This window comes from Mustela erminea, chromosome 18 (genome assembly GCF_009829155.1).
Source record: "Mustela erminea isolate mMusErm1 chromosome 18, mMusErm1.Pri, whole genome shotgun sequence".
NCBI classification, from domain to species: Eukaryota; Metazoa; Chordata; class Mammalia; order Carnivora; family Mustelidae; genus Mustela; species Mustela erminea.
Genome location: NC_045631.1, coordinates 58,356,761 through 58,370,461, shown reverse-complemented (window position 1 = coordinate 58,370,461; position 13,701 = coordinate 58,356,761). Strand labels below are relative to the sequence as shown.

Here is a 13,701-nt window from a genome sequence, read left to right as displayed (position 1 = left end):
GAGCCTCGGCCCGGGCCGCGTAACAGGAAGCCAGAGGCCGATGCCGGTAAGCGAGGCAGATTCAGAGATCAGAGGTCTGCTGCCTGATCAGAAGCAGCCTGGAGTCAGAGGACAGATTACTGGAAGGAGGAGGAAGCTGGGCAGTAAATAACCAGACCCCGAACATTGGCCTCTAGCTGTCGGAGCCCAGCTGCGCAGTGCAGCTCCAGGGCCCCAGGGCCCCGGGGAGGGGTGGGGGTGGGAGGAGCAGGTGCCAGGTGTGCTCGGCTTGCAACCCAGAGCTGCAGGCAGCATCTAGAAAGCAGGGCTGGGGTGTGTCCAGAGGGTCCCATGGCAGGTCCTGAGATGTTAGGAATCTCCAAAGCTCTTCAGAGGGTCGTTTGGGCCCCATCCCCAGGCCTCCTGCTCTGTGGCCATGCATCCCCAGGGGGCCCTTGTAATGGGGGACCCAGCCCTGGGCTTGCTTGGCTCCCCCCTCCAGGCCTCCCTGCCCCCACGCCTGAGCTGATTCCTGGAAGGCTGGCGGCTTCCCAGCAGAGCAGAGGGAGCCCTGGGGCTACTGTCCCAGAGGATTTCCTAGGATTCCAGCTGCCAGGCCTTCACACTGGGCTCTTCTGTTCCCTTAGGACCTGGAGCGCCCCATGGGCCTGCCCCCCTGGAGCCCACGCTGTGGGGGCCTCTGTGGAAGGGGTCGGATCCTGACTCGGCACCTCCAGTCTCAAGCCTTGCACAGTCTGGGGCGGAGGGGGGGCATGAGAGACCTCCCACCCCCACTCTGGGCCTTAGGGATGGAGGGCTGTGCGGGGTGGAGGCAGGGCCTCCAGCTTGCCAGAGAGAAGTGCCAGGGGTGGTGTTCACCTCTCTGAGGTTCATGGGGCCAAAAGGCCCACCGAAGGCCACTTTTCATTCTGGAAAGCACGGTGGCGGCTTTCCAGCATCCCTGGCGCGCCTGACCAAGACCTTCCCAGCCCCGCCCGCCACCCCCCACTCCTCTGATTCCCACGATGATCAACACCAGGGCAGCCAACCCCTCCAGCCTGGCCCAGGGCACGATGGGCACCGGGTACACGGCCAACCACCCGCACAGCAAAGGGAGGACCGCATAGTGCAGGGAAGGCGACCTCCGCGTCAGGGGTGACTTGACTTGTCTTGGAGCTGCGCGGTTCCTGCCCTCCGAGTGGTGGCGGGAAATAATTGGTCCACGAATGTAAACACAAGGGGAAAGGCAGAAATTCCAAATTCTAGAACAATTGGGAGAGTATCGCCGTGCCCTTGGAGAGTTCTTAAGCAAGACACTCATTATAAAGGGAGTGGGCGAAAAATTTAAGTACATAAGAGGAGGAATTTGTAATCCATCACGTACTTCACACAAGCGCGAAGACAGGCCACAGAAGAGAGAAACGTTTTTCGGCCGACGAGCCGCGGCTGGGTCGTTGGTACCCAGCACACAGAGATGATGGGCGGGTCGCCAGGAAGAGGCTTCGGCTCGCACGGAGGACAGCAGTGGGCTAAAACGTCAGAAAAGGTGTTCAACTCCGTCGCTCATCAGAACGAGCAGATAAAAGTAAAAATGTACTAGCGCGCGGGCACCGCACGGCTGAAGTCATGAAGTGCGGTCCTGCCCAGGGACGGCAGGATAGGCCGGTGACGAGCATGTGGGGATGGAAACCACTGCAGCCACTTGGGGAGAGGGGCTCGGGAGAGCCGCGGACCGGCGGGGGGCTCGCCTGCAGACGCGGGACCCGCGAATGCCGACGCTCACAGCGGCGCTGCTGGCAAAGCAAACCTGAAAAGCACCTGGCCCCCGGAGCAGGCGGGACAGAGAGATACACCGAGGTCCGGGCGCCCGGTGCAGAGCGCCAGCCACGCGGAAGCCCGAAGCCCAGCTCCCCACAGGGCCACACGCCCCCCTTAGGATGTTACTGAGGGACCCATCCTCGGAGAAGAGCAGGTGATGGTCCCAAAAGTCAGTGGTCACATGGTCCCAGCAGTTGCTGCTGGCAGAGAGAGCGTTTGTGAATGACGAGGAAACTTCCAGAACCCTGGCCACGTTCAATTTCTCGATCTGAGGAGCAACGCCGTACAAGTTCATTCTCTGCACGTATTTATTTGTGAAACGGGGCAAACACGCGTCACGTACTTTTCTGCATTCTGCTGGGAGCATCTCCTCGTGTTTCTGAAAGCACCAGCGGATCTGAGGGCCCACGGTGCGGGGCGCTTCGCATTGGCCGGGCAGAGCCCCCAGCCCCAGCCCTGGTGGGGTGCCGGAGAAGGTTGTGTGGGTTTCCCTCGGCTTGGACGGTGCAGGGTCTCCCAGCAGCCAAAATGTCCAGCCCACTGCGGGCTGCTGCAGGGACTTCCTACTGGGCGGTGGGGCGCGGCCCCCTCCCCCCCCACTGCCCCCATTCTCTCCAGGTCTCCTGCCATTTCCATTTCCCTAGACGGCTTTGAAGGTGGCCCCTCTGTCGTGCTACGGACCTCTCCCTCTGCGGGGGCTTGGAGCAGTCCTCCTCCTGTCGCCTTCCCTCTCTAACAGCACAGGTGGCCTTGACGTGGGGCCCAGCTCGCTCTCCTGCGCCGCCCCCTCCCCCAGTCTGCGGAGATTATGGTGCACACAGTTCTCCCTTGACTCCCAGGCAGCTGGGCCTGGACGCAGGCCAGGGCCCTATGGATCCTGCAGGCTCAGGGCCAAGAGGCTCGGATGGGAAGGACATTTCCCCCAACCTGTTTACCAGGACCCAAGGCCGCTATCTCCAGTTCCAATCTGCTGCCTCCCTTTATCTCAGTGGGGCCAGCCCCTGGTTCCCAGCAGCAGCCTCCCCGCCACTCACTTCCTGCCAGCAGCCCAGGGTTACAGGAATACGCACGCTCAACTCGGCTCGTGCGTGTGTGAGTGTGTGCCCACACCCCAGAGCCTGCACCTGGAGGGGTGCCAGCGAGCCTGGGGGTGCCGTGAAAGCAGCCACCCCAGAACTCACGTCTTGCTAAACCTGCAAGCCTGCCCGGGGTCCTCCCACCGTGCCAGAGAGTGGCAAGTAGGTGTCTCAAGAAGGCCAGGGGAGGGGCTCTCTTAGGGACCCCCAGGGAGTGTCCTTCGTGGAGAGACCAAGGCAGGAGCAGGGTCTGTTCCTCACCCCTGCCTGGCCCCCTCTGGCACAGGACCTCAGGGCCCTCCATGGTCAGAGCTGCTGACACGGCTCCTGGACCCCCACGACAGTGTCTGCGCTGGCGGTGTCCACGCGGCCCCGGGGACCGGGGTTGGAGGAAGTTGACCCATGTGTCTCCCTTCGTCGGTTGCTCAGCCGGAGTGACCGTGGGCCAGCTCCAGGCCGGGCAGACAGGACACTCCAAAAGCTAAGAGCATCCTGGCCCTGGCCCGTAACCCCGGGGGGCAAGGAGAGGAGATGACATGGACACCCCAGAAGGCGGGCCACCTCCCTCCCCTGCTGGGGCAGGGCTTAGGGGGGCTTCCTGGGGGAAAGAACCGCTCAGCAGAGACCCAAAGACCAAGAAGGTGACAAGCAAGGACGTGTGAGGATGGTTGGGGGGGTTTCCGGGCAGAAGGAACACAGGTGCAAAGGCCCAGGGGTGAGACAGAGGCCAGGGCGTTCGGGGAACCCAAGTGTTGCCATGTGGTGAGAGGGAGGGGACTGTGACAAAGAGCCCGCTGGGGAGGGAGGGGGTGGGGCTGACCCGGAGGTGGCCTAGCCCAGGGCTGTGGCGGGGTAGGGCTGGTCTGCGCGGGGCCAGGAGACAATCCCACCACCTTCAACCTCCAGCAAGGGCCACTGCTTAGGGGCTGGGCTCTCCTTAGAGACGACTGCTGGGCTCCGCTCAGTAACCTGGGGTCGTGGGGAGGGGGCTGCTCTAGGGCCTTCTGGCTTCTCAACCCTGGCCTTGGAGCTGTGAGCTGTTCCCAGCTCATCAACAAGATCTCCTCCTCAGAGATCAGACGCAGCCAGGGACACACTCACGCACAAGCACACAGACGTATACACATGCATACACACGCACACACGGGCACCCCACATCCACCCCACGCTTACACACACGTACAGACTCCCCCTGCACTATGCACACGTGTGTATACACACACGGGGGTTGCACTGCACGTACTACAGCAGTGCTTACACATGTGTGCTCACGGACACGCGTGCATAGGTACATGTGTGCACACTGATACACACAGACACACAAGAGTCGACGCAACCCCCCCAGACCAAGCTGTGGGCAGAGGGTCTCCGCTTCACCCCCCAACAAGGCCTCAAAAACTGGGGGCTGAGCCGGTGACGCGTCTGCCTTCAGCTCGGGTCATGATCTGGGGTCCTGGGATCGAGCCCCGCGTCAGGCTCCCTGCTCGGCGGGGAGCCTGCTTCTCCCTCTCCCTCTGCCCTCCCCACCCCCTGCCGGTGTTCTCTCTCACTCTCTCGCTCTCAAATAAATAACTAAAAATCTTAAAAAGAACAAAAGAAAACAGAAACACGTCTTCTTGCTCCGGGGAGGCCCCACCCTACCTGCTCCCTCCACCTCTTCCCTCCTTCACGAGGGTGAGGCAGGGGCCCTAGGACTGGGGAGGAGGTGGCAGCGGCTGGTGGGTAGAAGGAACCTCTGGGCGGCCCCAGCTTCCCTCAGGAGGAGGCCAGCTCTCTGGGGAGACCGCTGTTACGGGAGGAGAAAGGCTGGATTGATGACCCCCTTTGTTACTTTGGTGGCCTTCTGGACGGTGGGCTGGCCCTAAGCCCCCTGCCCAGTCCCCCTCCCCCATGCTATGAGGATGGACAGGGAGGCTGTGGGTGAGTAGGCTTGGCAAACTGGGAAGCGCCTGCAAACAGAAGGCCAGGACTGGGACATGCCTGGGGATCCGATCGGCCGTCGGCCCCCTTACTCCTTGCTCTTCGGAGGGCCATCACGGCTGCCCCAACCCCTCCCTTCCTGTCCACAGAGGCCTCTGCTCCCCACCCCCTCTTCCCAGCAGAAGGGCTGGAGCCAGACTCCGAGATAAGGGGCTTGTTTTCCAAGGGCCCGGAATTCAGTACAGATTGCGGGTCAGGGACAGAGGGGCACTGGGGTGGGGGAAGGCACAATGAGCCTTTGCTTTAGATGGGGGCCTTGGGGCCGCAGATCCTACAGGGATCTTGTGATTTGTGCCCTTTCAAGAGGCCCTCGCTAGGCATGGGGGGAGAGGTGGAGAGCTCCAGCGAAGATGCCCGAACCCTGCGAGCTCCGTCTCCAGCCCTGCTCTCTCCTCCGCCCGGCTGGCCTTCTCCGGAGACCTCCAGTGCCCCACCTCCCTCCTACCTGGAGTTTTTGCCTTATGTTCCTCCTTCGTCTGATTAGTGACCTGCTCTGTCTTCACAGCTCAGCCCAATTCCTGCTTCTTTCAGGAAGCATACACTGATGCCGCAACCAGGCCCCTGGCAGTGTCTCCCGGGGCTGACATCCACCCCCTTCCCAGTGCTCCTGTCTTGGGCAGTGTCCTGTCCCCACCCAGGGGACCTAGGCTCCGACAATAGTCTGCTCTTGTCTGCCTTTATCCGTAGACCCAACTGGGAGCAGGCACATGGCAGACCTCTGATGAAGACGGGAGTGCCCTTTTCGATGAGGGCCGCCCTGGCCAGAGCTGTGGGCACCTCTTCTGGGGAACTTGGGCCCCTCTGGGACCAACATCCTCCCATTGGGGGGGGGGGGGCAGCGACATCTGTGGCCTTACTGCAGGGAGGGGAGCAGCCGAGTGAGGCTGGGCGCCCAGAGGGAGGCTTGTCCTCCCTGTGTGAGGGAAGGTCCCCCGGCAGAAGGTCCAGTCTGGGCTGGTCACCGTCCTCCCCGTGGCAGCAACACCAAGCCCCAGGGCTCTGGGCTGGGACCAGTAAGGATGGTCCTCGCAGCAGCAGCAGAACGCTCATACGGAGGCTCACGCACAGCCAGGGACCGGGGTCAGCACTGAGGACAGTGAGCCATGGAATCCTCAAAACAAGGAGACGGAGGCACGGAGCGGAGAAAAGCCTCGTCCAAAGCCCGGCGAGGGAGGACTTGAGTCAGTCCGTGCCCTTCACTCCTCAACCCGGCTGTGCACCTCGGCGGGAGGCAGCCCCCTCTCAAGGGCAGGGGTATGCACGAGGGGGCTCTCTTGCACCCCTCTCACGCCGCCTCCCTCGTACCCCATGAAGTCCGACGCCCAGACCTATTGCGCCACCTCGGCACCCCTCTGCCCGGCACCTAGTAGGTACTCAACAAATCTGTACTGAAACAAAGTCGGTGGCGGGACGCTCTTTCCAGGGGCGATGTCACAGTGGAGCCAGCCGGCCCGGCCGCTTCCTTGCCAAGCGGCCGCAGGCGTTAGCTTCTGCGCGGCTCGGTTTTCCCATCTGTGAAACGGGGATGCTACTGCGATCTGCCTGCTAGACCTGCCGGGAGGCGTAACTGCACTAACGTTTGTAGGGTGTCCGAGACAGCGCCTGGCACACGGCAGGAGTCACGCGGGCGTGCGCTCTGGGACGCTCGTCGGCCTCGGTTTCTTCTTGGGTAAGCAGTGCCCTCGCTCTGCCACATGCGCCCCCCGCGCGGAGCCCTCCGCCGGGAAGCGCGAACTACAACTCCCAGCATGCCTCGGGGCCCGCCTGCCCGAGCCCGCACGGCGCCGCCTGGACGAAGACCGAACTACAACTCCCAGCACGCCCCGGGCACACCCGCGGGCCCAGGTCAGCCGCTGCGGTCGAAGACCGTGAAGCCCCGCCGCGCCAACCCCTTCGCTCCCGGTCGCCCTCGCTGGGAAGGGTCCGGGTGGAGGTCGGGAGCTGCCCCCGCCATGCTCCGCGGACTGGCCCGGGCCGCTGCCGGGCGACCCGGGGCCCTCTGCACGCGGGGGTCTGGGAGCGGGACGGAGGTCCCGGCGCACGTGGTGGACCTGCGCAGCGACACGGTGACCAGACCCGGGCCGGCCATGAGGCGCGCCATGGCCGAGGCGGTCGTGGGGGACGACGACTGCGGCGAGGACCCCACCGTCCGCGGTGAGCCCGGTGTGTGGGCCGCGGCCCGGGGGCGTCGCGGCGACCCCAGAGCGCTGTCCGTGGTGCTGGCGGGAGAAGGGGCCCGGGGCCCGGGGCGCGCAGGGGCGGCGCAGGCTGGGCGTCATGCCCTGCGGCCTTGCTGCTCGGTCCGGCCCATCACCCCACAGTCTACTGGAAATGCAGATTCTCGGGCCCCACACTCACACCCGCCGAGCCAGAGTCTGCAGGCTCACGGGCCTCCCGGGGGACCGGTGTGCGCAGGAAGGTGTGGAGCTCCGCGTAGGATGGGTGTGGTCTCCTCCTGCAGAGCGCGGCTCTGGGGCGAGTGTGGCACCCAAGGTCTCCTACCCAGCGAATGGCAAGGCAGTCTTCGAACCCAGGTCTTCTCTCTCAAAACCTGTAGCTACGGTCCTGCACCCACCGCCTTTCCACATGAAGACACACCGGAAACCGGTCTAGAAAAGAGGATTTGGACTCCGATAACCCAGGGAGCATTTTCACACACAGTGTTGAGGGTGGCCATCGTAATGGACCACTGCTATGCGAGGGTGTTTACCCTCTGCCCTGCCAGGGGCAAGCCACGGGTTGCTGTTTGAGCCCCAAGGGGCTGTGTGTAGGGTCAGGTGGTGATCGGTGATCATGCGTTCTGCAGACACCTACTGCCTGGAACTTCGAAAATGCTGAGCCCACTGCTTAGAAGGCAGCCAGACACACAGACACCATGGGGTGGGGGAAGTGTCGGGGCTGACATCTGTCCACAGAGAGTGCCTTGGGAACCGGTGGGGAGGAGAGGCGTGGAACTCACAGGGAAGGGGGACTTCGCAGAGTAGCCTCTTAAAGAGCGAGTGGCGCCCCCAGGCAGGGAAGGGAGCTGGCTCATTGGGTATTGAGGGTACAGATAGGGACTGTGCTGGAGTGTGGGGTACTGGGAGCCACCAGTAACTGGAGGTAAAGACAGAGGGCAAATCCCACGGGGCCTGAATGTCATGCTAAAGACTTCAGAGTTGACACCACAGGCAGAGGGGAGCCAGAGCAGCCTTTAAAGCAGGAGCCTGAAGTCCCCCCCACTGCCCCCCCCACCGAGTCTCCCCTTCTGAGAGCTCCTGTCCTTCTGTTCTGGGAGAGGAAGTCAGCAGAGAAACCGCAGTGCCCCACCTGCAAGGGGCTGATGGGAAAGGAAGTGAGACAGGTGTGAGGTCTGGATGGGACAGGGGGGTTCAAACCACAGAGTTTCAATGTGGGGGAGACCAGGGCCCAGGGGGAGGCTGGGTGCAGGGTGTTGACTGAGAGGCCTCTCCACCTAGATATGTGGTCACCAAGACCACAGTCTGCAGCCCACAGACCAGGGCTTCTGTCTGGCTTGGCCACTCAGCTCAGCAGGACGCGAGCTCACGGTTATGAGGAATGCACAAAGAGTGCCCTTGCTGACGGACTCTCCCTCTGCCTCCCGCCCCTTCCCTCCTCTGAGCTGCAGGAAAAGGCCGCCAAGCTGCTGGGGGTGGACCAGACCTTGTTTGTGCCCACCAACACCACGGCCAACCTCATCTCTGGTGAGCGTGGTGGGGGTGGCTCCCGTTTGCCCTCCGGGTCCTCCCTCTGCATTTCTCCCTTTGGTGCGAGGGGCAAAGCTCAGACTACATCAGTGGATTTCTGCTGGGCTCAGCGGAGAGTCCCTAGCAGATGAGGGAGAGGAGAGGAGAGGGCTCCACGTGTCCGTGCCCCTCCCCCAGCTCCCTCCCCACGTGGTCTCCTGGGAGCCCTCTCCAGGTTCTGGTGACCACGCCTCCCTCTCAACCCTTATGACCTGGGGGTCTTGCTCTGTCCCTTGTGGCTTCCCTCCACGCTGCTACACCTTTGTAAATCGCCCCTTTATTAAGCTCTCTGGCTTCCTAGTGGGCATGGGCCTCTGTTTGCTGCTGGGCCGAACTGATGCCCGTGCCCTGAGCTGCTTGACCCCCAGGAGCAGCAGGGTGACCAGCTTCCTGGGCAGGACGTGCTCTGTGGGTGGGCTGCAGGGCACAGGGCACAACACCTCACTGGACAGTTATCCTGGACTTTCGTAGTTCCTGGGACGGTCCTCTGGCCCATGGCAGTAAGGTGTCTTGAAGGGGTGCCGTTTCCTAATTGGCATAGGCACTTGGGAGCTAGCCTCCGGGCTCAGCCAGGAGCTGGGCGGGAGCAGGTGGGCCCCACGGGACTCCCAGCCAACGCTGCCCTCCCCTATCTATCAGTGATGTGTCACTGCCAGCGCAGGGGTTCCCAGCTCCTCCTCGGGCAGGAGTGCCACCTCCACGTCTTCGAGCAGGGCGGGGTGGCTCAGGTAAGGACCCGGCGCCCCTCACCTGGGGCCAGCTCAGCATTTCTGGCGGGAACCAGTTTCCTAGGGACCACGTTGGGACCTGCGGAGGGAAGAGATGGCCGGGGTGGCTGGAAAGGGAGCCATTCCCAGACTGACCACGTGGGGGCAGCCGCGGTCCAGCCCCCCCGCCCCCGCCCGATCGGATACGGGCCGTTCTCGGCGCTCTGCTGCCCCCTTGTGGGCACCCGGAGCACGCGGCGCTCGGGCTCGGGAGAACCCAGCCCTTGGTTCCTCCCCTTCTTGCTGGGGTGTCTGAGCCCACGTCCGCAGCAGAGCGGCAGGCTCGATGGCCCCGAGCTGGGGAGGAGCCGCGGGGACAGAGGTGGGAGGCGACGCTGCGCCCCTGGACCTGATCTTCCCTCCCTCTTTCCCCAATACCTGCAGATCGCGGGGGTGCACTCCCACCCCCTCCCAGACCTGCCCCGCGGCACCCTGGACCTGGCTGAGCTGGAGAGGATGGTCACAAGGGGCCTGGGGAGCCCCTACCACCCGGTCTGTGAGCTCATTTGCCTGGAGAACACCCACAGCAGCTCCGGGGGCCGCGTCCTCCCCGGAGACTACCTGCGCCAGGTGGGCCCGACCCCACCATTCGCCCGCCCCCCACCCGCCCCCAGCCAGCCAGCCTCCCCACCTGTGCCCGGAGCCCCCCCAACCAGCCAGCCTCCCCCCACCTGTGCCCGGAGCCCCCTCCTGGGAGGGTGTCTCCTCACACAGGCCATGGGTGCCCAGGGCATCTGGGACTGCTGTGGGAGGGACACATGTGCCCCTCGCCCGCAGCTACGGAGGGCACTAGGCCCCCAGGTTAGTCCCCCTTCTCCCCAGGGAGCGAGTCCCACAAGCACCTGCTCGTACATGGTATGAGGGCTGAGCCACGCCGCTCCCAGGTGTGAGAACTTGCCGCTAATGACCCTCCAGACCCTCTCCCTGTCCACGGGAGTGGGCATCTCCGCGGAGGCATGGGACGGCTCAAACAGGGTGCCGCATGTATGGCTCTTACGGCCTCTGCATTTGGCCACGGCGAACCCACCGCTTATTATCAACCCCCTTTCACAGAGGACGGCGCCCAGGCTCAGGCAACTGAGCGCCTGCTCCGGTCCGAGGGGGCCATGCTGGACACTGGCCCAGCCCTGATCCGTCTGGACTCCTCCAGGCTCCCGGAGACTGGTCCTCCCTCCACTCGGACCCCAAGCTCAGCCCCTCTGACCGTTGCCTGCTCTTTGCCCCCAGGTGCAGCTCCTGGCCCGGAGCCACAGGGTCCGCGTCCGCCTGGATGGGGCCCGGCTGATGAACACCGCGGTGGCTCTGCATGTGCCCCCCGCCCGCATCGTGGAGCACTGTGACTCCGTGTCTCTCTGTTTCTCCAAGGTGGGGAAGCCTCGGGCTGCCTCCCAAACACAGGACAGCGGGGGTGTCCGCAATAGGAGTCAGCTGGGTTCCAAGCTCCGAAGCTGGCAGCAGTTGGCCCTGGGCCCCCTTAGCCCCTCCCCAGATAGGGCCCCGTCCCCTTCCCACGCCCCTCCCCTGGCCACAAGGACAGAGACGCACACCTGGGGCGCTGGCAGGCCGGACTCTCTCCTTGCTTCCTCCCAGGGCCTGGGTGCACCGGTCGGGGCCTTGGTTGGGGGCCCAAGGACTTCATTGAAGAAGCCTGGCGCCTCCGGAAAGCGCTGGGCGGAGGGATGCGCCAGGCCGGGGTGCTGGCTGCTGCCGCCCTAGTAGGACTGGCGGACTTCGAGGAGGTGCTGCAGAGGGACCGCCAGAACGCCCAGAGATTCGCCAAAGGTACATGGACCACAGCCCCTACCCCCACCCTCACTTCCTTTTGCTCCCAGAAGAGTGTCTGGGGGTCCCCTGCAGCAGGGCCCAAATCCTCAGCAGGTGTACTTCCTTCTGACTCTAGAACGCGTAGGGCAGCCACTGAGCCATGAGGCGTGGGCCCGGGACAGAAGAATGCTTTACCAGGCCGCAGCGGTGGAGGGTCTGGACCAAGAAGCCCTCAAGGGAGGTCAGGAATTTCTATTTCCTGCAGGATCTGGCGAGGGAAGCCTCCAACCCAGGTCTTAATCTTTATCACTTGAGTCCTCGAAACAATCCCATGATGTCCCCACTTTACAGATGAGGATCCTGAGGCCCAGAGGTTAACTGATTTGCCCCAGGTCACACAGCTGGAAAGTAGCAGAGCCAAGTCTGTGCGGCTCCAAGGGTCCCTGTTTTCTCTGAGGCGGCTGGGCGGCCCTGTGCCCTTGCTGGGATGACAGGGCCGGACCTCAGGGCTGAGGTCCTGGGGTCAGGCTCCACTCACCAGAGGCCCCGGTCCCAGGGCTCCAGGAGCTGGTGTCCCCCATCTGCTCCGTGGACCTCGCCGCCGTGGAGACGAACATGGGGACGGTGAAGGCGGACGGGCTGCGGCCCGAGGAGCTCTGCCGGCGTCTGCAGGCCGTGAGCGCGGACGAGGTGGCTCAGACCGGCCGCGCGGTGTGCGTGCTGCTGTTCCCCTGGGCCGAGCGGTTGGTGCGCGCCGTGTGGCACCGCGACGTCTCCGCACAGGACACCGAGCTGGCGCTGAAGAAGTGGGGGTTTGTGCTGAGGCAGCTGGGGCCCTGAACACGGGGTGACCGGACCCTGTGCCCCAGCTGGGACCCAGGTGGGGAGTGCAGGTGTCCTGAGAGAGCAGGTGGCCCGAGAGGCAGTGAAACGACACCCCCGTGACCCTGTGACCCGCCTGCTCGGACCCCTTGACTCCCCACACTCGGGGGGAAGCCTTCCACCCGCGCTCCTTCGGCAAGCCCGCGGTGCCTCCCGCATCTGGGACTGGGCACCACGGCGGCGGACCGGTGGGGGCCCAGCCGAGCCCCTTGCCGGAGCCCAGGAAGCAGCCAGGGCAGGGGCTCTGCTCACAGCGCCCAGAAGAGGAAACTGTCCCGAGCTCCTGCTTGGGGACACGCGGGGAAGGGTGACCGGAGATTAGAAAGAGACAGCAGGGCAGGATGCCCGGGAGCCCTAGCTGCCCCATGTCGGGGGCTGGGATTTGTCTTGTCACCTATAGACTTGTTCCTTTAAAAAAAATTTTTTTTTTTTGCTTACAAAAGAGTATGTCTTTATTGTAGATGATTTGAGGTTGAATCTCGTTTTTAGCAGTTCCTGGGGTCGTGTAGATCCAGAGGCAGACAAGGAGGCCCCCCACCAAACCCTTGTGCTCCATGCTCCCCAGCGAACCGCACAAGTGCGGTTAGAGCCTCACAGCGGAGAGGACCTGCCCGCCAAGCCGTCCCGTCCAACACGGAGGTGCGGGGTCAGGGCACGGGGTCCTCTTCCACCTGTGCCAACCCTCAGAGAAGGGGCCTGTTGTGTCTGCAGAAGACGTCTCTGGCTGGACGGGGACACACACACACACACACACACACACACACACACAGCTGGTAAGAGTGTTACTGCCCGCACAGTTTATAGTTCTGTTTGATCAATTCTGAAAAAACGTTAAGACAGAAAAACAATCTGCACAGAGCATAAACTGATTTATTTAAGGACAAAATGGCACAATGTTGCGACACGGAATGGTAAACGCTAAAACCTAGGTGCGAAGGGAAGCCCTCAGGGGGACCCCCAAGTGGTACCAGCCCCCAGGGCCCCAAGGAGCTTCCTGTAACCTTTGGAGCAATAAAGGGAGGCTGGGGGAGGGGACCGAGGCCAGAAGGGCTGCCCTCTAGCCCCCCGCACACATTCCAGACTCCTGAACCCCAGAAGGGGCTGTGTGGGGCTTCGGGTGCTCCACAGCCCCCCTGGGGCCCCGTCTCCTCTGCCACCTCAACTTCTCTGCCTACAGGAGGAGCGAGCCTCACGGTGACCCAGGTGTCCAGTCACAGTGGGCCTGCACCCTGGTCTGCGAGCTGACCCCCACCCACCTCTGTTTTGCAGCCCTGGCCTCTGCCTCTCGGCTAAGAAGCCCCACCCCCACCCCTACTAGGACTTTCGTACCTGCCCCCCTCCCCCGGCCCCCCCCCCCCCGCAGTCACAGACATTCCCCCGCCCCCCGGGGGGGCTGCAGATGGGAGGATGGGGTCCAGCAAAAGCAGCAGCCGCCCCAGGACAAGGACAGAGGCCTGAGAACAGGGAGGGGGCAGCGTGTGTCCAGCCCACTCAGCTGCCCTTGCAAATCCCAGGGGACTCCCGGCTCCCCCGCACCCAGCCCAGGATCCTCCCCGCCAACACCTGCCTTCCAGCCAGGGGACTGAACAGAGGCCTGGGAGGCCCGCCAGCCTGGAGGGGCATCTGGCCCTGCCACGTGCTCCGGGGTAGTCTGGACCTCGGAGCCCCCTTCTGTACAACGGGTGAAGG

At 63.7% G+C, this 13,701-nt stretch overlaps 1 protein-coding gene across 1 annotated transcript; it reads left to right on the top strand.

Annotated features, from left to right (window-relative positions):
• The first annotated feature begins 4,474 nt into the window (after positions 1 to 4,474).
• On the top strand, positions 4,475 to 11,789 carry LOC116578040 (probable low-specificity L-threonine aldolase 1). The gene is given in 9 exon segments (XM_032321905.1): positions 4,475 to 7,005; positions 8,472 to 8,557; positions 9,239 to 9,327; positions 9,751 to 9,936; positions 10,594 to 10,731; positions 10,957 to 10,996; positions 10,999 to 11,148; positions 11,267 to 11,371; positions 11,482 to 11,789. Coding segments are annotated over 9 exon segments (1,392 nt in total). The 5' UTR covers positions 4,475 to 6,547; the 3' UTR covers positions 11,622 to 11,789.
• Positions 11,790 to 13,701: the final 1,912 nt, after the last annotated feature.